Consider the following 25,640-nt stretch of genomic DNA (forward strand, 5'->3'; position numbering starts at 1 on the left):
GGCGATTTTGTTTTTGCTATTTATTTTGCATTTTTGTTTTTCAGGCTTTTTCGATTAATTTGTTTTTTGTGACTGTGTGGAACCCAGTTCAGCTACTGATGGATTGATTTTGTGACTGTGGAAATGGATAAAAGCCCCTCATCCAAACAAGGACTATCATCAGCACAAGTAAGAATTTTTATAGTACAGTACATTGATCATTGCTTTCATTTTATGTATCAATGGTCTTGTTAGATAGTAAAATTCATGTCAAATTGCTGCTTTAGGGGTCATTTTTAAAAGTCTGGAACAGATTAATCCGTTTTGCATGACACACACACATGCAGAGTAAAAGTGTGTGTGTTGTGCCAATTTCTGATTCGTGTAGTTGTTCATGAGTATAACACATGTTTATGATTTTTGGGATATGCTACCCATTACAGTGGTACCTCAGGTTAAGTACTTAATTCGTTCCGGAGGTCCGTACTTAACCTGAAACTGTTCTTAACCTGAGGCACCACTTTAGCTAATGAGGCCTCCTGCTGCTGCCGCGCTGCCGGAGCACGATTTCTGTTCTCACCCTGAAGCAAAGTTCTTAACCTGAAGCACTATTTCTGGGTTAGCGGAGTCTTTAACCTAAAGCGTATGTAACCTGAGGTACCACTGTACGTAGGTCACAAGTGACATTCACAAACACAGTGGAAGGAGAGGGATGAGGTAGAAGCAGCTGGAGATCTCCTGATTCTCTGCTACAGTCTGACAAGAATGCAGAATAGAAAGATACATACCTATACAACTTCCATTTTCTGCTTTGGTCATTCCATTTGGACACAGATCAATGCATTTATAGCCACCTCGTGTATTCTTGCAATGCTGGTCAAGTCTGCATACATTTTGTCTGCATTCATTCACATCTTTAAGAAGACAGAAGGTTCAGTAGCTAAACTGATAGCATTATGCTCTCACCTCTTGGGCTATGAGGGCAATCCTTGTTTTACGTAACGTCTCCCTCTCCCATATACTTTTGTGAAGAAATCTTTATGTTGCTCAGAAGAAAATGGCTTACAATTTGCATGTGGCACCAAGGTCATATGATTTGACCTTTTCCTATTGCCAAGTGAAATAGATATTAACAGAGACGTACAGCAAAAGTTCACCCTGTCGCATCTGACTTGGGCTGCATTTCTGGTTGTTGTAGAAACATGTTTTGCCTTAAGACAAGGGTGGAGAATTAGATCTGGCCAACGGGTCAAATGCTGAGTGTCCCCATCTCCCGTTTGCCAACTGTGGCACATGGGTGGGGCTGCTGCCTGTCAATCACCTGATATCACAATGACCTCGGGTGGCCCATTTTCCTTTGCCCACATGGTTTACACCAATCCATGTGGGCAGAAACAGAGGGTGTTGCAGACACTGCTGATCGGCTTTTGGCAGGGAGCCGACATTGTATATAAACTTACTTTTTTACATTGTAAAATATATCTTATATCTGCAACTGTAGTGCTGCAACTGTCGTTAAGGCATGAGTTTGACTTACAAAGCATTACCAGATAGGTAGATCTGGGCAGCAGTTAAATCTCAGTTACGTAGAGATGTGCTAATTGGTGCCTATTGATGGAGGAGATGGACAATGACACACAAGGTAGAGCAGGACCTCTACGGGCAAGTAGTGAGCCCTTACCCTTGCAGAAAAGAGCTTAGTAAGAGGGAAGGAGTCACAACCACTGCTGATCCAGGGCAAGGGCTGTGTATGGGCACTTCACTCATGCCACAGGGGGAGTATCGCTGGCAGCAGAGGGCAGCCCACAGGACCTAGTCCTGGGCCAAAGGGGGTAGAGGAATTAAGCTGCCTTAAGAAACACTCATCTAGCACCAAGAACTGCTAAGCAGGAAACTTTCAGTCATTCTGTCTTACAAAGCATAGCAAAAAAGATCCTTTCAGTGGAATCTAGCCTTTGCAGCTGAAATTATCATGAGTGGAGAAGGAATTGAACTGCAAACACACACTTCCTATGAGCCCGGTCCCTGTGTAGTGTAGTGCCTAGAGCAGGGGTCCCCAAACTAAGGCCCGCGGGCCGGAAAAGACCCAAGGGACTCGTTTATCCAGCCCACGGCAACCCCTGCCGACTGCTCTTACCGGCACTACACTGCGCGGCTGCCCACTTCCGTGTTGGACGAGCACCGGAAATAGCTTGTGCACATGCACAAGTGTTATTTCCGGTGTACATCTGGGGTGGAGGCGGCCCGTGCACATGCACACAAGTTATTTCCGGTGGTCCTCTGACCTGGAAGTGCACCGGAAATAGTGTGTTCAAAAGTGTATGGGCACGCGCTCCCTCGCCCTCCGGCCCGCTGCGTGATTGGCGCTGGACACACCAGTCTGAGGCGCGGTAAGTTTGCTGACCCCTGGCCTAGAGTGTTAGATTGGAGAACAGCCTTACCAAAGGTGTCATGGGCTTTGAAGATGCTCGAACTCAGGACGAAAGGGAGAAACGTGCTAAGAGGCAGGCATGCTAAACCGTCACCATGATCAACTCCCGCCCGGAAACCTACGTCCCCACTGTGGAAGGACGTATGGATCCAGAATTGGCCTCCCCAGTCACTTACAGACTCACTGTTTAAACAGTGTTCATGGAAGAAAATCTTACTCTCTTTCGAGTGACCGCCAAAGAAAAGAGGAGGATTAGGAGTGGGGAAATCCAGGTTTAGATCGTGCTCAGCCCTGAAGTTCACTAGACCTTGGTTCATTCCTAGTTCCTTATACAAGGAATAGGTTGGAGACTTTCAAGGCCTTAAGGTTTCTTCAGAAATAATCTGATTGACTATATGTTGCCCATTCTAGATTATATTTCAAAGCAAACCTACTCAAGACATTTTAAAGGCAAATTGTCATTTGATTTCCAGAGGATTTTTTTATTAGCAGGACTTAATAGGCTTTGTCCAGCTCTCCAAGAGAACCTTTATAAACTACGTGTATAGGCCCCACTGTCCTGAAATCTATTTCATACCTATGCATTTTCTGCCTTTTAGCTGATATCCTGGTTCACATCCACAGTGGAAGCTTCCAATGGTGTTGATGCAGCGTTGGTTACAAGGGTTCGACTCTTGGCACTCATTAACATCTGTTGAATAATATAGACATGATTAAACCTCTCTTACTTGGAGTGATTGTTGTCAGAGGGCAAAGCCAGACATTTGTCACCAAACAGAGGCAATGAGATGAGGGAATTTCTTAACTCTTCACATGACTATTGTTTTTCCCTCAGCCTAACCAATAAGTTTCTGTCCAGCTTGGGGAGGCACAGCCAGGCTGAACTGCTGGGGAACATGTAGAATCAGGTGGCTGGGTGCGACCCCACAAAAACGCCCATTTGAGGTGAGTTCAAGTTCATTAGGTGAAACATCAGTGACATTTCATGCAGTTTCACTCCTTGCAAAACCCAGGGGTTGCCACCCTTTTGTATTCTTAACAGTTCTTTCCCGAGTTAGATCTAACTCAGGCTGCCGGTTAGCTATCATTCTCTAAACCACGCAAAATACTAGCATGAAATGGAAAGTAACATCAAATGACAAGAACCTGTGTTTACACAGATCTGAGCGAAAGAGCACTAATGAAAAACGTCTTGCCTGTTGAGTATTCTGGAAACTGCAGAGAGATTATCAGATAATCACAAAATGTGAAGGCAAAATTTCAAAGAACATTTTACTCAAATCCTTACTGCATTCAAGGATCCATCCTGCCCTTATAAAAAAAAATGTTATTTAACGGAGTCTCACGTGATTTAATAATAATTGTTGGCAGATAAGACGACACTATCTCCATACCTTGACAATTTAGTCCATCTGATGTTCTTCTGAAGCCGATCCCACACCGAACCACACAGTGGTAAGAGCCAATAATGTTTTCACAGTCCTGGCCAGCATGGCAAGAATGCCTCCCTAAGGCACACTCATCAATATCTGCAATAAAGGCAAGCCATATGTGCACTCACACATCAATCCATCATGGAAGAAACAGTGTCTATTTTATCATGAGAATATTACCCAGGTTAGTATCTTAGGACCTGATCTGAAGGCATATATAGTGGTACATCTGGTTGCGGATGGGATTCATTCCGGAAGTCTGGTTTCCCCAACCTGAGGACCGCTTCTGTGCATGCGTACGTGGCGGTAGACCACTTCTGCACATGCGCATAAGCGGTTTACTGCTTCTGCCCATGTGTGCGCGGCAAAACCCGGTAAAATACTTGCAGGTTTGCTGCTTTCGTATCCCAAAGTTTACATAACCAGAGGGTTACATAACCGGAGGTACTGGTCAGTATCTGAATAGGACATCAGCTTTAGTTCCATCATAGAAAAAAAAATGGGATTTACCGTATTTTTCGCCTCATAGGATGCACTTTTTCCCCTCCAAAAATGAAGGGGAAATCTGGGTGCGTCCTATGGGGCGAATGCAGGCTTTCGCTGAAGCTTGGAGAGCGAGAGGGGTGGGTGCGCACCGACCCCTCTCACTCTCCAGGCAGCCCTGCAGGAGGTCCGGCTGTGGATAGCAGCCTGCTTCCCGGAGCGTCGGGCGCCCTGAAAGCAGAGCGCCTGGCGCTTCGGGAACACATCCGCAGCCTAGGCAGCCCTGTGGGAATTCTCCGCAGGGCTCCCCACGCTGCGGATAGCAGCCTGCCGCCCGGCAGGCAGGGTGTCCTGAAGCAGAGCGCCCCGTGCGCCGGGCAGACATCCGCAGCGTGGGGAGCCCTGCAGGAGTTCCCCGCAGGGCTCCCCACGCTGCGGATAGCAGTCTGCCGCCCGGCGCGCAGGGCGCCCTGAAGCAGAGCGCCCTGTGCGCCGGGCAGACATCCGCAGCATGGGGAGCCCTGCAGGAGTTCCCCTCAGGGCTCCCCATGCTGCGGATAGCAGCCTGCCACCTGAGGCAGACATCGGCCAGCCCCGCAAGCTCGGGGGACAGCAGGGAGGCGCAGCGCCGTTCCTCGACCTGGTTCGGTTTCCCCGACCTGCTTTGGGGGAGAAAATAAAGGAAAAAATTTTTTCCTTTATTTCCCCCCCAAAAAACTACATGCATCCTATGGGAAGGAGCGTCCTATGGGACGAAAAATACGGTAAATACAAAGAATAAAAGATAAAATAACATTCATCTCTCATGTATTCTAAATACTGTCATAAAAACACAGTGTGGCCAGTGCACGACATCTAAAAGCAAGCCTTACCTTGGCATGCTCTTCCATCTGCTGATATGGTAAGGCCTTTGGGACACGAGCAATAATAGGTTCCTATGGCGTTGTGGCAAGTGTGGGAACATGGATTTCGAACTGTACACTCATCTTCATCTAATGATAAAAGCAAAACCACATAAAACTGTTTACACGGTATAGTTCAGAAACAGGAATATAGACTGGCAACAGGAAGTCTATAGGGTCTAACTAGGCTTCTGGGATTCATTACCGTTATCTTTAACAACAAAAATGAGGAAGAGAAGGACCCAGCACCCTTTCCACATTGTTAATCCTGCTCACACTACAGCAGCAATTGGAACATTCTAAAAATACTAAAGGGTTAGGAATAAGGAGAAGCAAAACGAAAATTCAATCATCTTAAAAGATCAGAATGGAAGCCTGGACCCCCAAATTCAGTTTCAGTTCTAACCCACTCTTAATATATCTGTGTGAATGTATGTCAATATGTTTCCATTGGGCAAAGTCAGATCCCCCCCCCCCCAAGATAAGGGCAGGGATGGGTAATACCTAACTTGAGCTTCTCAAACCAATACATGAACCAAAACACAGCCTCTCTTTGAAATTCGCAGTTCTCTGAATTCTTGCCTTGACACTCTCCAACATGTGCAAAGGTGCATGTACTTAAAAAGGCATACAGTGGTACCTCGGGTTAAGTACTTAATTCGTTCTGGTACCTTGGGTTAAGTACTTAATTCGTTCCAGAGGTCCGTTCTTAACCTGAAACTGTTCTTAACCTGAAGCACCACTTTAGCTAATGGGGCCTCTTGCTGCTGCCACGCCGCCGGAGCACAATTTCTGTTCTCATCCTGAAGCAAAGTTCTTAACCTGAAGCACTATTTCTGGGTTAGCGGAGTCTGTAACCTAAAGCGTATGTAACCTGAAGCGTATGTAACCTGAGGTACCACTGTATTATTAGTGAAAATAACATACAAATATGCATTAGGAAAAACTGCTTGACAAAATGTGTATATTAGTCAGAGCAACAAACAAAAATATATGAGAAATTCTCGCTAAAAAGCCAACAAATTCTCATGAATATTTTTTTTAAAAAAACCAACAACCCACAAATTGCTGCAGAAAGGAACTCACTATTAAGATTGGAAAAATGAGAAACCTAAATTGACAGGTTCACCCATCCCTACTTGAGAATAACGGTTTCTGAATAAGCAACATGTTCAGCAACTTTAGCTCTAATTTATCTAAATTGAAGTCTGGAGGAGGCCTGTAAAGGGAATGAGTGCTTCAAAGGGGCTTGGCAGGCAAGAGGGCTGCAAAGCAAGGAGCCAAGGCAGCGATCTTATTGTTCTATATTTAGTCACATTATTAGCCATATTCTTACCTGTACAATATGGCCCAGCAGAGTCTAAGCCAAACCCATTAGGACATTGGTTGCTTTGGTCTCCTGTGGATGAAGGAAGCAAAAGGATTACAGACTGACACAAAAACAACAACTAAGGACATCGAATTTTTCTTTTCCAAAGTTCTTCAAAAGTTCACTGGGTACTTTGGTTGGAAAGTTTTCTGTTCATTGTAATTTTGTTTATTTAATTGATAGGGAGGCCTATAAATGATGTAAGTCGATGAATATTCAAAACTGAATAAACGTTTATGCAGAAATGTACTGCCCTCAATAAGATTATGTTGCTTTTATGTACAACAATGGGGGGGAAAAATCCATCTAAAATAAAAAAATGCATTCCTTTCTAAAGAATAATCCATTTTATTGTATCTAGTCATCAGACCATCAAAATAACTGGGGGGGGGAGAAGACTAATAAAAGTTAACAGACCCAAATGAAACTACATAAACAAAGCTAAAATGCCATATTTTCCTGGCAACTCACAAGTCCCCTTTAAAAAGATGTCCCTGTTTTAACAAATATTTAAAAAAAGAATTTATACACATCTGAATAAATTTATGTAAAAACTAAAGGGAAAAAATTAATAAAACTTTAAATTTTGAATCACCCAGATATGATGCAGCATTCTCTCCAAGGAATTTCCTGTCTCATCAGCTATTGCAGACAGTAATTGTGCAGTTTTCACAGTTGCATTTTTATCTTGTTCACCCAGTAGATAAATTACAGACTCATGATTATACCTCTACCTATTTCTCCCTAAATTTGTCCCAAGTATTGTTCTATCAGTGCATTATGCAAGACATTATATATAATAGTATGTACAAGGTCTGCTACCCAATGTAAACTACTTAGAATATGGCATGTTTTTACCATATTCCTTCTAAAACATTTAACAGCATCAGATTTAACTGGCCTTCAATAAAGGCCATCCTTTACTTAAAAGGCAACTCATTCCTACCAAACCCTGCGTGTACCATTCCCTGCAACAATACCTTTTGTAATGGAAGCACGGATTTTAAAAGTTAGAGCTTCTTCGAGTGCATTGTATTCTGTTTCAACAGAGGCGGCCTGGAGGGTTTCCACCAGGAACGGCATTCTTCCGCGATTCGGGTTGTAGGTAATGGTATGGTTCCAAGTGTATGGTACACTAACTCCATCTATGGTGAAGAGTCGTGTAGAGTAAGCATAGAGCTGACCAGGGCCTGTCTGAATATAATCTTCTGTATAATCCTGAAACGAACACCACACAACTCCAGATTAAGGAGACATTAAGGAGACACTTTGCCATTCTCCATGGCCATAGCGGACATGCAGGAATGGACGCAATCATCCACAGTTTTGAAAAATGCTAGATTGCTATAATGGAACTAGATTTCCTTTCCATTCCTCCAGCTTGAAAGGAACACAAGTGGAATCCACAAGTGGAATCATCTCGCTTTCAGGCCAAGGGAGCCGGCGTTTGTCCACAGACAGCTTTGCGTGTCATGTGGCCAGCAGGACTAAACCGCTTCTGGCACAATGGGACACCGTGATGGAAGTCAGAGCGCACGGAAACGCCGTCTACCTTCCTGCCACAGCGGTACCTATTTATCTACTTGTACTGGCGTGCTTTCGAACTGCTAGGTTGGCAGGAGCTGGGACAGAGCAACAGGAGCTCACTCTATTGCAGGGATTCGAACTGCCGTCCTTCCGATCGGCAAGCCCAAGAGGCTCAGTGGTTTAGACCACAGAGCCACCTGTATCCCATCGCATCAGTGGATGGATGCCTATCCATAGCGGAAATAAAACTAACAATATAGTGCAAAATAGCAATCAAAAGAACTTCTGGGGACAATGAGCGGATGATCAAATAGTATACTTTGCCTACAACCACAGGATGATATGAGGATGATAGTGCTGTCAACTGACACACTAACGTTATGATGGCTGAGTGTACTGGGGAAACCTATAGACAGATAGTTTCAGTAGTATATAGAGATGATTTACCTTTACATTAACATCAGGTGATGATTGTAACTGCAGCATGTGGCCACTGATGACAACATCCAAGAGTAAAGATCCATCTGAGTCCAAGCCACGGGCGACATGAGTCATTCGTAAGATCTCCCCTGTGAATTTTAGTAATAGTTCAAATGTGTGAACGTGGGGGGGGGCCCTGCCCCCATAAGAAATCCCAAGTCAAAAATTAATTAACAAAGAACCATTTAAATTTGCATTAACTATCTTAAAGCCAACTTTAAAGGGGACCGTTGACAGTGTTTATTAGAAGACTTGTAAGGCATATTTTTTAAATCTCCTATTTATCATTCGGTACTCACACCTTTAAAGGCCAAATATATGGTTCTCAAAGTAATAGACAGACAGAAACGTCTACCTGCAGCTCCTTCAGTTTGAACCAGGAGGCCAAAATACCATAAACCCAACTATGGCAAATTGTTCTAAACAGAAGCTTTGGAATTTATGCAAAATAGAAAGCTGTTGTCCCATTTTTAACTAACCGGTAGCAAATTCCACTTGTGTCTCTCTCTTGAAAACTGCATTGGTGAGTGAAAAGCCATTCACTGCTTCTCCATTTTCTTTGGCTGTTGTCCAATAAATGGGACTCAGAATAGAAACTAGTGCTCTCATTGCTGGACCTTTAGAGGGGGGGAAAGCATTGTCATATATACAGCAACATTTGTGGGTTGGTTTTTTTGCATTTTGTATTACTTACAATGTCACTTGACCTTTAATAAATTCTCTCTCTTGTTACTGATTGCCTTATATATTTTATGAAAACAGCAGAGAAAATAAGCATATACAATGGTACCTCTACTTATGAACACAATCTGTTTCGGGGTGCCATTTGCACCCTGAAAAGTCCGTAAGTAGAGAGCTGCTGCTGTGCGCGCGCAAAGTGCGACAAAGTGTTTCTGTGCATGTGCGAAGCACACAGATCGCTTCTGTACCTGCACGTGCGGCAAAACCCAGAAGTATACACTTCCAGGTTTGCCGCATTCGCAACCCAAAAATCCACAACATGAAGTGAATGCAACCAGAGGTATGACTGTACTGGAGTCTGCAAAGAGTTTGACAGTAAAAGCACAGCAGCCTCAATCTGCTTGCCAGCTCTAAAAGACCTAGAGACACTCTTGCTAGCCCCAATCCTCCTTGAAATGGAGTGCAAGCTCATAGGTTCATTGTTCTCCTCTCCAGAGTAAGTTACATGCCTCCTCATTCATATGGTACTTTTCCCATGGAATGTACAGAGACGGAAGGGGCTTGTAGGGCCATGTCAAAGGAAAAGTTGAACAAAATATGTGACGTTCAGAGGTAGCAAAGCAAAACAAACAAGCAAACAAACAAACAAGCACCCCAATGTTGTCTGCTAGCCATGAAGAGCATGGGTCAGCCGGTATTTCAACAGAATAAAAACTGTGTTAAGTTTGATAAACCTTAGGAACATTTCTCAAGTATTAAAGAAACAGATGTACGTACCCAGACTCCGTGGGATATTCGTAATCTTGGCTTGTATTCGCCTAGTGTCCAGATCTGGGCTATCGATTATAGTGGCATTCAGGAAAGCGATTCCAAACTCAACATCATTAATATTTCCAATGACACTTCCTCTAGCCCGTGGAGGTCCACCTATTGCCAAGGAAGTCAAGAGTTGGGGGGAGAGGGGGAATGGCCATCTGTAACATCGATTACTTCGTAACGTTTCGAAAAATCAAATCAAATGTGAGTATTATTATCCAAGTGTTGATGTTGAGCCACACTTCCCCCTCTGTTTTGGGGAAAAAAATGAAGACATAAAATGGAACAGCACAACTAAATAATGATGTTAGTAGACATCTACTAGGCCACATATCCCCAGAGGAAAAGCCAGGGGCTTTTCATGAGACATCGAGTCCTCCAAGGAAAAGGCAACTGTTGTTTAGCACTGTGTGCCAATGGTAACACAACAAAGTATGGCAGGAAAGGAAACAGAATAAACTGCAGGAATTCAGGCAAGCTCTGTGAAATTATTTGGTTAGGACTTGGGCCAAAACACCAAAGTATATTCATCTTACTGACATGTAAAACTTCTCTGTGTTCTGGTGCCACATTTAAGGAAACAACAACTGAAAAAATATATATACAAAGTGCTGCTAATAAGAGAGGCACCTGTGTTTGTAAAAGTTTGTTTTTCAAAACATTTCTACCCGTTTTCTACATGTGTGTGCACTTTCAGGTAGGGAAACAAGACAAGTACTCGTAACTTCCCTCGGATTACGCAGCATTCTGAGCAACCGTCCAACGTTTTTAGGTTCCTTTCAGTGAAGCAGTAATAAGAAATGGTTGGATTCCTTTGCAAATATTGGTCTGGTAGTTTGAGCAGACAATTTTCAAATTGTTCCCTGAGTCTATCTGAACATATATTAAGTCAGAACGTTGGTTCATTTAGGCCCAGTGACAGGTGGCAACTCTCCAAGTTGTGAGCTAAGAGAAGCAACTAACTGACGGCTTCCAATATTCCACTACTTCTCCCCCCCACACACACCAAAAAGGGGGTGAAGATCAGGAATAAAAGTTCAAATGTTCATAATATCAGGAGGTGCTATATCAGCACAGGCAGTCAGCTGGACTACTGCTGAAATGCCCTCAATGTTACTGAGAATTTTTTTGTGGGGGGGAATTCGAGCTCTTCTAGGGTCCCTTCCAGACGCCTTTTTATTGCACATTAAATGATGCTTTGAGCTCATCACCCCTACTGGGGTGGTCACATGAGAACCTGCTTTCAGTACTGTTTGTGCCTGAAAATGTTTTGGAAATGTTTCATTTCCAACCTGTAACTTCCTGCTGAAATCCCCTATCTTTTCATACCCATAAAGTTCTGGGTTATTTTCATTCTGTTATTGTTGTGCCAACCCAACCCTGGGCAGCAAGAATGTGGCAGCACTGGGGAAGCAAGGTGGAACAAACTAAAGCAGAATAAATCCCCCCATATTATTATGTCAAAGAGCACATGCTATTATGTCAAAGAGACACAGGAGAATGTTGAACAAATTTCAAACATAGGGCCAAATTAAATTTGTTTCAATGGGGCTGGACAAGGGAGTGATAAAACAGGGACATAGCAGGCACGGAGGTAGAACTTAATCTTTTCCTCCCTCACTGTGATCCAGAGGAGAATCCCTCCCTTTGAAGGCAACCCTCCATTTGTTCCCGTGAGGATACCTCCTAGTTCAAAATCTGGTTTCAAGGGGATTCAGAAAGGATTAAATTTCTTCTGCATCGCTACTGTGATTCCTCAACATGATCAGCAACTCCTGCTCACTCACACTATCGTCATTTAAAACAAACAAACAAACAAACCTGCCCATTAAATGTAAACTCATTTACCATCGTGTTCAGTTTGGCTCTCAGCCTAGAACAAAAACTGATGTAGAACATTTTTGGAAGTTTCATTTCTTGTGTACTGGGATTCTGAGAACACTTTTCTTCAGGCAGAAAAGAAGAAGAAGCGTTTGGATTTGATTTCCCGCTTTATCACTACCCTAAGGAGTCTCAAAGCGACTAACAATCTCCTTTTCCCTTCCTCCCCCACAACAAACACTCTGTGAGGTGAGTGAGGCTGAGAGACTTCAGAGAAGTGTGACTGGCCCAAGGTCACCCAGCAGCTGCATCTGGAGGAGTGGGGAATCAAACCCGGTTCACCAGATTATGAGTCCACCGCTCTTGACCACTACACCACACTGGCTCTCCAAGTGCCCAGTGTCCAGAATGTTACTGTTTGTTTGTTTGTTTGGTTGGTTGGTTGGTTGGTTGGTTGGTTCGTTCTCAGCATCTGAGACACACTCTTGAGTCTGCCTACTTACCTGGACAAGCTTGAACATTACACCTGGAAATCTGAGAGTCGTCTCCGGGACAAGGTCGCCCACTGTTAGATGGGGATGGATTATTGCACAGCCGTGATCGGGTCTGCTCTCCTCCCCCACAAGAAGCAGAACATGCACTCCAAGGCTGCCATGGGCCCCAGTTTCCATCCACTGTAAACCAATGCAGAAGACAAGAATTAATATTTCGGCAAAGTTTCTCGTGTGTGCACAAACGTTATGTGCTAACTCAAATGCGAGCAACCATAGGATAAAAAGGGAGTGCTGCTTACAACAGGGATGGGGGTAGGAAGGGGGAGAGGTTGAGAAATGGGGTGAATGGTACAACAGCTACACACAGACCAGGGAATAATCATGGAAACTAGATACAGACCATTCCCTCCCACCCAAAAAGGTACTCTTTATTACATTAAAGTTGTTGCATACATAAATAACCTTTTTTGACACATGGGAATTTCAGTCTGAATTATCCCCAGCAGAGAGGACTCTGGTTGTTGTTTTTTTAAAGTACTTTTTGTGTACTTTACATAAAGTGTACTTTGTGTACTTTACACAAAAAATGATTTTTTTTTTCAATTCATTATGGATCATTTCCCAATACTCTTTTACCCTTTTACATGTCCACCACATCTGAAAGAACATTCCCTCCACCTCTTTGCATCTCCAGCACTTATCTAATTTAGTCCTATACATCCTAGCAAGCCCTTTTAGAGCTAGGTTCAATGTCTTTCCAACAAACGTGCTGAGACATAGATTCACTAAGGGCCAAGTCCCTTCAATGTGTGCTTGTGAAATGAAAACATCTGAATCTCTACATCATGTTATGTTTATCTGCCCTTTGTACAGTTCAGCTCGTGCTAGTATACTAAACTCCATAATCCAGCCTATGGCTGACAAACCAGTAGACCTACAGCTTGCCTGGGTTCTTCAAGATGTGGATCCTTATATTACCCTACAGGTTGCTAAATTCCTAACAGCCGTCCTCTCGTACAAGAGAGGGAATGGAATGTTAGCTGATTATTGATAGCTATAAGAATTTTCTATAACGACATCAGATATTGATTTTAGTGTAGTGCAAATTTTTTAAAAATTTTTTAATCTTAATCTTAAACTTTTCTTATGAATGGCTAATATTTGTCCTTGTGAGTTGTGAACTGTGCTATACTATTTGTGGCTTGTACGAGTCCGCTGTTTTATTTGATTTGTTTTGTTGTGTTGCGTTTCATGATGGGCGTAAAGCCGAATAAACATTTTGATTGATTGATTGATAGCAAGCCCTTCTTCTCAGTATCTTTGGGGTATTTTTAATAACAACAGCATAGGCATAATGCATTCTTCGTTACTTCAGCATTTTCACAGAATCAGAAGTCGGAAGGGTCCCTAGTCTAGATCAAACCTAATTAAATCTCGGCATTATCAGCACCACACTCTAACCAAGTGAGCTATTGAAATCGGGATTGCTGCTTTGCATATGTATGTACCGTATTTTTCTGTCTATAACATGGGGGGGGGTTGCCCACAGTTGCTGAGCTTTTTTTCGGGGGGGGGGGGGATTGCCCAGACTTGTTCAGCTTTTTGGGGGGCGGGTTGCCGAAAATTGCTCACCCGCAGGACCACCACAGCCAGTCGCACGCACATCGACGAAGCCACCAATCGTCTGCATGCTCTCAGAAAGCAAGCACCAATCACCCGCCAAATTGCCACAGCAACCAATTGCCAGCGGACCCACCAATCACCAGCAAAAACGCCGCTGACAATCTCCGGCTCGCGGCAGCCACCAATCACCTACCCAACCTCTCCTCTATCCATATATAAGACGACCCCACGTTTTTTAGCATAATTTCTTAATGAAATAACCTTGTCTTATAAACAAACAAACAAAAAAACATGGTAATAACCATGTACACGCTAAGGTAACTCACCAGGACAAAGCTCTATATTACACCTCTGTATCTGGGTATCAGCACCTGCACAGGCTCTTCCCCCATTGAGCGGACGAGGATTGTCGCAAGTCCGGTACCTTCTCAACTGGCCACTGTTACACGTTCGGCTGCAAGTGCCCCAGTTGCTCCAAGGGCCCCAGTTACCATGCACTGCAGAAACAAAACATTTTTGAAACAGCAATACTGAAAGAGATGAAAGCCATCGTGTGGTCCAAAATAATAATTTTAGTCAACGCTGGAGAAAAGTTTATGTGTTTCTAAGTGTCTGGAGGCGGTTGGAGGATGGATGGCGGCTAACAGATTGAGGTTGAATCCTGACAAGACAGAAGTACTGTTCTTGGGGGACAGGAGGCGGGCGGGTGTGGAGGACTCCCTGGTCCTGAATGGGGTAACTGTGCCCCTGAAGGACCAGGTGCGCAGCCTGGGAGTCATTCTGGACTCACAGCTGTCCATGGAGGCACAGGTCAATTCTGCGTCCAGGGCAGCTGTTTACCAGCTCCAAATGGTGCGCAGGCTGAAAGCCTACCTACCCACGGACCGTCTTGCCAGAGTGGTGCATGCTCTGGATATCTCTCGCTTGGACTACTGCAATGCGCTCTATGTGGGGCTACCTTTGAAAGTGACCTAGAAACCACAACTAATCCAGAATGCGGCAGCTAGACTGGTGACTGGGAGCGGCCACCGAGACCATATAACACCGGTCTTGAAAGACCTACACTGGCTCCCAGTACGTTTCCGAGCACAGTTCAAAGTGTTGGTGCTGACCTTTAAAGCCCTAAACAGCCTCGGTCCAGTATACCTGAAGGAGTGTCTCCACCCCCATCATTCTGCCCGGACACTGAGGTCCAGCGCCGAGGGCCTTCTGGTGGTTCCCTCGCTGCGAGAAGCCAAGTTACAGGGAACCAGGCAGAGGGCCTTCTCGGTAGTGGCACCCGCCCTATGGAACGCCCTCCCATCAGATGTCGAAGAGAAAAACAACTACCTGACATTTAGAATACATCTGAAGGCAGCCCTGTTTAGGGAAGCTTTTAATGTTTAATAGTTACAGATAGGTAGCCGTGTTGGTCTGCCATAGTCAAAACAAAACAAATTCCTTCCAGTAGCACCTTAAAGACCAACTAAGTCAGTTCTTGGTATGAGCTTTCGTGTGCATGCACACTGTGCATGCACACGAATCTGAAGAAGTGTGTATCTGTGTATCTGAAGAAGTGTGCATGCACACGAAAGCTCATACCAAGAACTGACTTAGTTGAATGTTTAATAGGTATTTTAGTGTTTTGTTGGAAGCTGCCCAGAGTGGCTGGGGAAACCTAGCCAGATGGGTGGGGTATAATTAATTAATTATTATTAATTATCATTATAAAATTTACAGATACACTGTCTCTAGAATAGTAGAGAAGAGCTCTTTCAGGAGCCCCCACGCATCAAAGGCTGGGAGATTTATGCTTTCATTTATTCTGCATGTGGCCCACCTTTCATCCCTTGTGTATTGTGAGCTGGCTGCTGCCACCAACTCTATGTATGCTTTACGTGTCTAGCTGTATCACTGTTTGCCTCCTCTCAATCTGGGGATATTTTAACATGCCTTTGGGAGCTTGGAGGCTTGTAAGCATGTTCGTCTGAACATGCTTAGAATCCCCCCTTTAGATCTTCCCACTCAATGCAGGAAAGCCCAGGATTGAGTGGGTGTGTACCAGGAGCAGGGGGCAGGGCTGGTACAGGCCAACCACATGCTCCCTATACAAATTGGGATATCCTATTAAGGTACACCTGAACGCGCCTACAGAGTGGATATATTGCACTGTTGAGAAATGGACAGAGTTCTGTGAATAGATAGCAACCACAGCAACCTGGGTTCTGGGAAGCAAATGCTTTTATCAACTAGCTTCTTGCTCCTGACAGCTGCATAAAGCCTTTCTTCCAATGCACCACCCCGGTCTTTAAAATGCATCATATAATCCAGCTCTCAAGTACATTTAATTAAAGTGATGGAAAACCATTTCAGTTGATGTAGGCAGCAGGGACTTCGGTGAGAAACAAAGTAAAGGACCCCTGGACAGTTAAGTCCACTCAAAGGCAGCTATGGGCTTGCAGCCCTCAACTCGCTTTCAGGCCGAGGGAGCTGGCATTTGTCCACAGACAGCTTTCCAGGTCATGTGGCCAGCAGGACTAAACCGCTTCTGGCGCAATGGGACACTGTGACAGAAACTAGAGTGCATGGAAACGCTGTTTACCTTCCTGCAGCAGCGGTACCTATTTATCTACTAGCACTGGTGTGCTTTTGAACTGCTAGGTTGGCAGGAGCCGGGAGAGAGCAATGGGAGCTCACCCCGTCATGGGGATTCGAACTGCTGACCTTCTGATTGGCAAGCCCAAGAGGCTCGGTGGTTTAGACCACAGAGCCACCTGCACAACATAATTAGGGTAACTGGCCAAGGGACAAGCAATACATGATGTTAAATGCATCTTTGGACTTAATGGAGGGGGCCCTGATTATTGCAAGGTGGGTGCGATAATTAATGGGATCACAGCAGGCATGGAGGTGGAATTTTCCTTCCCTTCCCTGCTGCAAAGGAAAACCCTCCCCTGAAGCTGGAATTCGAAACCTCACAGAGGCCAGTGGGAAAGTACTTCCCAATGCAAACAGCTTATTCAGGGAAGTACAGCAGAGATTGCATATAAACACAGACTTGCCATGGACAAATTCAATGATATTTGCAATCCATTCTTACAAATACTGTAATAGGTTAAGATCTGGTGAAGCACAATAACCACCTTGCAAAGTATACGGTTTTGGGTTTTCCCCCTCCCCCTTCTACACAGGTTCTGCACAACCGAACACCGTGATGGAAATGCCGTTTACCTTCCTGCCTCAACGATACCTATTTATCTACTTGCACTGGTGTGCTTTTGAACTGCTAAGTTGGCAGGAGCTGGGACAGAACAATGGGAGCTCACCCCATCGTGGGATTTGAACTGCCAGCCTTCTGATCGGCAAGTCCAAGAGGCTCAGTGGTTTAGACCACAGCGCCACCCGTGTCTCCCCACAGGAAAGCATTATAGCTATCAAGACTTGATCTGGCCTCTGTAGGAGAAACTTGATCTGGCCTCTGTAGGAGAAAAGCTCTCTCTGATAACCCCAAGTTTGTCCCACTGTTCCAATTCCAAAAGGCACTTACTGGGACAGGGATCACTATTGCAAAAATCAACCTGCATGTCATTTCCTTCACACTTGTGTCCGCCGTACTGTGGGGGTGGGTCTGAGCAGTCTCTGGTTCTCTGTCGGGTACCACCTCCACAAGACATGGTGCAAGCACTCCAGCTGGACCAGGAAGCCCACTTTCCATTCACTGGTTTGAAGAAAAAAAATGTTTTATTATTTTTTTAAACACACTTCCAAACACAGCACTGAAATACGAGTTCTGTATCCAACCCAAACAACAACACAGGCATGCAAGAATGATGTACGGCAGAGCAGAATCTCAATGTGAAAGAGAAAAATCCAAGCTACAGGTGGCAGGGATGTTGTTCGCAGGTTCACCTGTAAAGCAGGTATCTGTGTGTGCATGCATATGTCTTTAACAGGGAAAGGAGGGCTGAACCCTTCCCTATTGTGTGTAGAGGTCCCCGAGCCACCCCCTAAATAAATCACAATTCACACAGAATTTTTGTTTAAGGTTTTTGGCATAATTTTGGCCACAACTTTATTAGCATACAGTGGTGCCTCGCAAGACGAAATTAATCCGTTCCGTGAGGCTCTTCGTATAGCAGTTTTTTCGTCTTGCGAAGCAAGCCCATTGACAGCTTAGCGGATTAGCGCTATTAGCGGTTTAGCGGCTTTTAGCGATCAGCTATTAAGCGGCTTATCAGCGGATCAGCTGATAAGCGGCTAAGCGGCTCAGGAAAAGGGGGGGAGGGGAAAAAACCCGCAGGAACTCGCAAGACATTTTCGTCTTGCGAAGCAAGCCCATAGGGAAATTCGTTTTGCGAAGCGCCTCCAAAACAGAAAACCCTTTCGTCTAGCGGGTTTTCCGTCTTGCGAGGCGTTCGTCTTGCGGGACACCACTGTACATGGATGTGAGTGGTTGCTTAGGCATTGGTTCCGACTATCTGTCCCCCTGCCTGGGGACAGAACTGACTTCCGGATTCCAGCGAAAGCCAGTAAGGGAAAACAATATTGGGGAGAAATGGAGCTGAGCCACAGGCCCTCACCTCTCCCCGCATGCTCCCAGGGGCTTACATGGCCCTAGCCCCTTGCCGGGGATACGGACAAATGTATGGCAAGCCCCTGGATTCCTTTAACGGAATTCCCTTGCAGCAGCAGCATTGGAGGGGCAGGCACTGCCAACCACATCCCTGCCACCAAACAAAAATTAACCAATGCCTAACCACAACCTTACAAGTTGTGACGATTTGCTACACAGGAGGCAAAAACCAGATGGCCCCAGCCAATCTGCCAAATGGACAAAATTCCTACCAGGCCCCTGTCCCAATGGCAGACGACCCCATGACAGGCATAGCAATGTCAAACGCAACAGCCCTAAATTAGGGAGGGTGGATCCAATGCATGCAGCAAAAGAGACTGAAAAAAGCTGCATGCCAAGAACATATAACCTTCAGGCCAACATCTCCCCAACAACCCAAATTGGCCCAATCACAGTCAGGGCCATCCAAATGGTCCCGCCCAGTAACCAAGAGGAGGTGTCCTGTTCGACCCCACTGCAACACATGCTCTCCATGAAGGAGAACACGCTTTCTAAAACTACCTTTCTCTTTACACTTTTATGAGACCCAGAAAACAACAATTCATTCCACATTTAGTTTACCTGGACAGTCTCTCTTGCTGCAGACCTGCATCTGTGCATCAGGTCCTTCACAGTAGGTCCCATCGAACGATGGAGGAGGGTTATTGCATAGCCGTAATCTGGTGTGGGTACCTTTGCCACAGGTCTCACTGCAGGTCCCCCATGGTAGCCAAGAACCCCAGGCACCATTAACTAGAAAACAGGAAGGGTTACAATCCAAGCTGGAGCTTCATTTTCTAATTAAACAACACCACCACAATTGGGTTGGAGCCAAAGTTGCCTGAGTTGAAGGCCACCTGAACAACTGATCTTTCCTCTCCCCTCCATCCTAATTCAAAAAAGGACGGAACAGCAAGACGATAGAGAAGAAAGGGGAATTCTGGTGGACGTGTCCAAAGGTGAAAGACTTCTGGGGAAAGATATATAATGAGTTGAAAAAAATGTTGAAATACACATTTATTAAGAAACCAGAAGCCTTTCTACTTGGGATAGTGGGTTTGGAATTGCCCAAGAAAGATGTTAGATTGTTTTTGTATGCCCCAACCGCAGCTAGAATTTTGTTAGCCAAAAATGGGAAATTACAAGAAATACCACCAGTGGAGGAATGGCAGATGAAGATGATGGACTTTTTGGAGCTGGCTGACCTGATTGGAAGAATCCGCGACCAGAAGGAGGAGGAGAATCAAGATGAATGGAAGAAATTTAAGGATTATTTAGTTAAATATGTTAAGATAACATAATTAGAATCACTTGTGAGTAACAGATAGGCCTAGGAGTTAAATATGTTAAATTGCCTAATACCATGGATAGAAGTCAATATGAAAAGGAAGAAAGACGTTAATTGTCCAAGTAAATTTTATTGGAAAATAGTGTTGGAAAACTGCTATGATGAGCTACATGGAAACTCAGCTAGGGGGATTTGAGGAAGTCACTCAACAATGGTGACAAAAGTGGGACTATAACAGTTAAGATTAATGTTTGTTTGTTTGTTTGTTTGTTTGTTTTATACTGAAATGTTTTTTAATTGCTGTTATGTTTGTTATAAATTTGGAAAATCATTAAAAAATTGGGGGGGAGGGAGAGAAGGGGTGTTTGGTTCATGTGTGCCACTTTTAACAGCGTCTCTGTATTCTCACCTGGGCACGGCCTAATGTTGCACATGATTGGCTCAACGGCGCTGCCATCACAAGGCCTTCCACCATGTTGGGCAGGAGGGTTGCTGCAAGTCCTGGTTCTGGTCTTGTTGCCTTGCCCACAGGTTTTAGAGCATTCTTCCCAAGAGCCCCATTCTGACCAGTTGCCATCCACTAAAAAGAATATATATTGCATGTGACTTGTTAACCTATGTTGGGAAATGCTTTAGACCTTGGATTTCTACGATGAGCAAAACCTCATCAGACACACAATGCTGCCTGCTTAAACTGGAGCCCTGGTATCTGGCAAAACTGCATCCTATTCAGCTTCTCAAGAACTCCCTCATGTTAAAATAAACAGAATGTAATGTTACTAAGGCTGTTAAATTTGCTAATTTGGAAGTAGATTCCACTAACACAAATGAGACTTAATTCCAAGTAATCGTGTGCAGCAGAAGTGGCAACGCTGTAGAGGTTTTTGCGGCTCACAGGGACTGCCCCCAAACAATTGTGTGGTAATTCTGTGACTTTTAAAAGTAATTTATTGATCCATTACTCCCCCCCCCCGCAACTTTCTCTGTGATTATTTACCTTTCTTGGACTTTCCTAAGTGCTCTTGGGTAACTTTCCATGCTTTTAAATCTACTGGAGGCTTCTTAACACACACACTCCTGAAGTGCCACATTCTTCCTTCCCCTTTTCTTTCTTTCTGCTGTTTCCAAGTATACTATTAATATTTTTATTTATGTATTCTTATTTATTCAATTTATACACCGCCCTTCATCCAAAGATCCCAGGGCGGTGCACATCATTAAGAACATAATTTACGCAGCATAATTAAAAACAACAACACAGTGTAATGATAAAATAATCATAACAACAGCCTTCCACATACATTTAACAGGCCATAGATTACTTAACAGCATTACTACTTAGCAGCTTGTGATGCCTTCAGCGGCTGATGATTAATGATTATCGCCAAGTGCTGCCAAAGGCATCACAGCAACAAAAACAATGCAGACAGCTGTTGTGAGTATTGAATTAAATTGTTGTGAGTAAGGAATTAAATGAAACCAGGGAAGAGACGTGGAGGACATTCAACACTACGTATTTGTTCCGATGCCCTTTATATACACCCCCTAGGCAAAAATTCCTCAGTTACATCCTCTGCTCTCTTTCCAGCCAAACTCCCCTTGAGCAAATCTCTATTTTACTGTCTGGGAATAATATATTTATTGCTGCACAGGTTGCAAACTTTGCTTTGGCTGCAAGTAAGTTGAGAGCTAGATAGCAAGACAAGTATCATAAGGGGGAGTGTGAGACGTGGAGTGCTTAAATTATGTAAGAGTGATTTTTGCATTTTTGTATGTTTTGCTGTTGTTGTACAGTTTTAAATCAATTATTTGTATCCTACACATTGTGACCAATTGTGACAGCTCATAGCTTTTAGCAATAAAGATTCACTTCACTTCGAACCAGGGAAGAGGAACCATGTTGGTCTATGACTACTGACTTCCATGAGGCCCTTGGTGGAAATCCAAATTTACCTGGGCACAGTCTGTTCTGACAGCTGCGCATTTCATGATCGGGCTCCATACAGCGTCGTCCGCCATTTGCGGGGAGCGGATTATTACACAGGCGAATTCTCTTCTGAACACCTTGACCACATGTTACGCTGCACGGCTGCCAGTCAAGCCAGTCAGAAAATCCTCCGTGCACTGGAATAAAACAATTTCATGTATATTCTTATTCTTATTCTTATTAATATACCGCCCTATACCTGGAGGTCTCAAGTCAGTTCACAGAAAAATATCATAGTCGATATTCCTCTCACCATCAGACAAGTGTATTTTATTGCTTTCTGAATCTTAAAACCCCCTAAAAATTCAGATGATGATGATAGTTGCCTCAGTCATTAGTCTTCATTTGGTAGGCCCTGCCCCACAACTGGAAATGGACTTCACATAAGGAGAATTACAACAGTGAATTATTGCTGTTTCTTTGTATTTTTTTCTCAAAGGAGAAAGAGAAATAGAAAGATATGTTAGGGAAGGAAGGAAGGAAGGAAGGAAGGAAGGAAGGAAGGAAGGAAGGAAGGAAGAGTTAATGGCTTGCAAATGCCTAAGACCATTTCTTCTGCAAGGACAAGTAGGTTCATAATAATAAGCCCAGTATATGAAAATAACGAAGACAAATGGCCTAAGTAGTGTCCTGATATTGTACCTTCTAGGGCAATGCTTCTCAGTGGTCCTTCTCATGGTCCCCTAGCAAGACCCAACATGCATTCAGATAGCATTATTGTACAGAACGAGGGAGATGCAAATAGAAAAGGTGTTCCCTTTCTTAGCTTCTTTGCTAAAGAGCATACAAACTTCTGAATCCCATAGAGCTCCTCAACAGGGAGAATGAAAAGCTAGCCTAGACTTTGCACCCACCTTGGACAATGAGTGGAACTTTGACCAGGACAGATCCCATGAGGTTCCTAGCTACGCACTCGTATTCCGAAGTATCCTTCTTGTGTGCGACTGCAATAAGCAAGGAGCCATTAGTCAAGACGGTCATTCGGTCCTGACTAAGGAGAGGCCGGCCTTGAAGAGACCATTCGATGGTCGGAGGAGGTTCTCCTTCTGCTTGGCAGTTCAGCATCACTGTGGTTCCAGCATCAACAATCGTCTCTACTGGCTCAATTGTAATAACAGGTGCACCTAAGATAAAAACAGAATGCTTCCAGGTTTGCTGATTTCAGCAACAAATCACTTACAAATCAAGGACCTGAAGGAGCGTCTCCACCTCCATCGTTCAGCCCGGACACTGAGGTCCAGCTCTGAGGGCCTTCTGGCGGTTCCCTCACTGTGAGAAGTGAGCTTACAGGGAACCAGGCAGAGGGCCTTCTCGGTAGTGGCACCCACCCTGTGGAACGCCCTCCCATCAAGTGTTGAGGAAATAAACAACTAACTTTTAGAAGACATCTGAAGGTGGCCCTGTATCAGGAAGTTTTTAATGTTTGATGCTTTATCAAGTTTTTAATATTTTGCTGGAAGCCACCCAGGGTGGCTGGGGAAACCCAGCCAGATGGGCGGGGTATAAATAATAAATTATTATTATTATTATTATTATTATTATTATTATTATTATTATTACTTCCACTGTTCCCACCTCTCTGCAGTATGTAAGTGGTAACTTGCAGCATCTGTCATCGGTCAAAAACAGTGGGATTGCTTACATTGCCTATCCTGGCCAGTGGCCAGGCAGCAAGAAAAACATATAGCCATCATACTGACCCTTGTGACTTCACTTTCCACCAGGAATCATGGAGTTTGTAACTCAGCTCCCATGATCCTTTGTGGGAAAAGATGCTGCCGCTCCCACTATGTTGACAGCATACTTTTTTCTTTTTCTTTACAGCTTGGACATTTGTTAAGGAAAAGAGACCCTGTCAGTGTCCCCTATCTTTGATGGAGGCCTTCCCCACCTGTTACCTTGGCCTCCCTTGTCAAGGTACCATTTTCCCCACGAATGAAAGAATTGGGGCACGGGGTGAGAGCAAACTTGAGGCGAAGAACATGTAGTTCCTGCTTCATTTGTTAAGCTCACTAGTTTGCCATGGCAAGTCACTACTTCTTAGGCTAACCAGCTTCATTGCAAAGAGACTACAGGCCAATCTTACACTTAGTAAAAAGGTAAAGGGACCCCTGACCATTAGGTCCAGTCGTGACCGGCTCTGGGGTTGTGGCGCTCATCTCGCTTTATTGGCCGAGGGAGCCGGCATACAGCTTCCGGGTCTTGTGGCCAGCATGACTAAGCCGCTTCTGGCGAAACCAGAGCAGCGCACGGAAACGTCGTTTACCTTCCCACCGGAGCGGTACCTATTTATCTACTTGTACTTTGATGTGCTTTTGAACTGCTAGGTTGGCAGGAGCAGGGACCGAGCAATGGGAGCTCACCCCATCACGGGGATTCGAACCGCCGATCTTCTGATTGGCAAGTCCTAGGCTCTGTGGTTTAACCCACAGCACCACCCGTGTCCCTAGTGTGCAGCAAAAAAGCACTTATTTTTCTTTAATTACAGCTGAAGGGGAACCCTGATTATTATTATTAGGTTTGCAGCACACTCACCAAGGAGAATTATCCCTCTTGCACTGTGCAACACCACTGAATCATACCTGCCTCCTTTACCAAAGAGACTTAGGGGGAAAAGAAGAATATGCCGTTTGGCCCTATAACACTGTGTTGACTAAGGCAAAGATGGAGAGGTCCATGGGTCACATAAATAAGCCTAGTTTTAACTCATGCAGCAGGTACGTCCAAGTGTAAAATTTAGAACTCCAACACGTATAGTGTGAATATTCTTTTGCGGCTTACTGTGCAATGTCAGGGTTACGCGGTGTTCGACAACGCCAGCATCGTTTGTAGCTACACATGCATATTCCGCAGCATCTTCATTCTGAAAAGAAGTCAGCATGTTGACAGATGAGCAATCCAATAATTTTTATTCAGCGTTGATTTGCAGTACATTAAACCCAGCAATGGCTTAGAAATTGTATAATATATACAGAAGCCAGCAGGGATTCAGTAGGATGGAAGTTAGTGGCGGTGGTAGTGACAGTAAAAGGTAAAGGTAAAGGCCCCCTGGAAGGGATTGTGGTGCTCATCTCGCTATGAGCACTATGGGATTGTGGTGCTCATCTCGCTTTTCAGGCCAAGGGAACTGGCGTTTGTCCACAGACAGCTTTCCAGGTCTTGTGGCCAGCAGGACTAAAGTGCTTCTGGTGCAATGGGACACTGTGACAGAAACCAGAGTGCACAGAAACCATTTACCTTCCCACCCCCATCATTTTACCTAGACACTGAGGTCCAGAACCAAGGGCCTTCTGGTGGTTCCCTCACTGCAAGAAGCAAAGCTACAGGGAAGCAGGCAGAGGGCCTTTTCGGTAGTGGCACCCGCCCTGTGGAATGCCCTCCCATCAGATGTCAAAGAGATAAACAACTACCAGACATTTAGAAGACATCTGAAGGCAGCCCTGTTCAGGGAAGTTTTTAATGTGTGACATTTTAATGCAATTTTAATCATTGTTGGAAGCAGCCCAGAGTGGCTCTGGGGAAGCCCAGCCAGATGGGCCGGGTACAAATAGATGATGATGATGATGATGATGATGATGATGATCTATTTATCTAGTTGCACTTGTTCACTTGTGTGCTTTTGAACTGCTAGGTTGGCAGGAGCTGGGACAGAGCAACGGGAGCTTACCCTGTCGTGGGGATTCGAACAGCTGACCTTCCGATCAGCAAGCCCAAGAGGCTCAATGGTTTAGACCA

General features: G+C 44.5%; 1 protein-coding gene across 1 annotated transcript in view; it reads right to left on the minus strand.

The window, feature by feature from the left end:
• Nucleotides 1-25,640, minus strand: part of HMCN1 (hemicentin 1) — a 314,679-nt gene that overhangs the window by 12,168 nt on the left and 276,871 nt on the right. Inside the window, exons 86-102 of the mRNA XM_081866236.1 lie at nt 24,687-24,768; nt 22,760-23,029; nt 21,872-22,042; nt 20,328-20,498; nt 19,213-19,383; nt 17,566-17,736; nt 14,366-14,536; nt 12,426-12,596; nt 10,063-10,212; nt 9,084-9,221; nt 8,572-8,693; nt 7,578-7,815; nt 6,565-6,627; nt 5,199-5,318; nt 3,805-3,939; nt 2,988-3,101; nt 768-893 (exon numbers count right to left, since the gene is read on the minus strand). Coding sequence (XP_081722362.1) covers nt 768-893; nt 2,988-3,101; nt 3,805-3,939; nt 5,199-5,318; nt 6,565-6,627; nt 7,578-7,815; nt 8,572-8,693; nt 9,084-9,221; nt 10,063-10,212; nt 12,426-12,596; nt 14,366-14,536; nt 17,566-17,736; nt 19,213-19,383; nt 20,328-20,498; nt 21,872-22,042; nt 22,760-23,029; nt 24,687-24,768 — 2,584 coding nt within the window. The remainder of the gene's footprint in view (nt 1-767; nt 894-2,987; nt 3,102-3,804; nt 3,940-5,198; nt 5,319-6,564; nt 6,628-7,577; nt 7,816-8,571; nt 8,694-9,083; nt 9,222-10,062; nt 10,213-12,425; nt 12,597-14,365; nt 14,537-17,565; nt 17,737-19,212; nt 19,384-20,327; nt 20,499-21,871; nt 22,043-22,759; nt 23,030-24,686; nt 24,769-25,640) is intronic.

This window comes from Podarcis erhardii, assembly GCF_964252035.2.
Source record: "Podarcis erhardii genome assembly, chromosome: 6".
In the NCBI taxonomy this organism is placed as follows: Eukaryota; Metazoa; Chordata; class Lepidosauria; order Squamata; family Lacertidae; genus Podarcis; species Podarcis erhardii.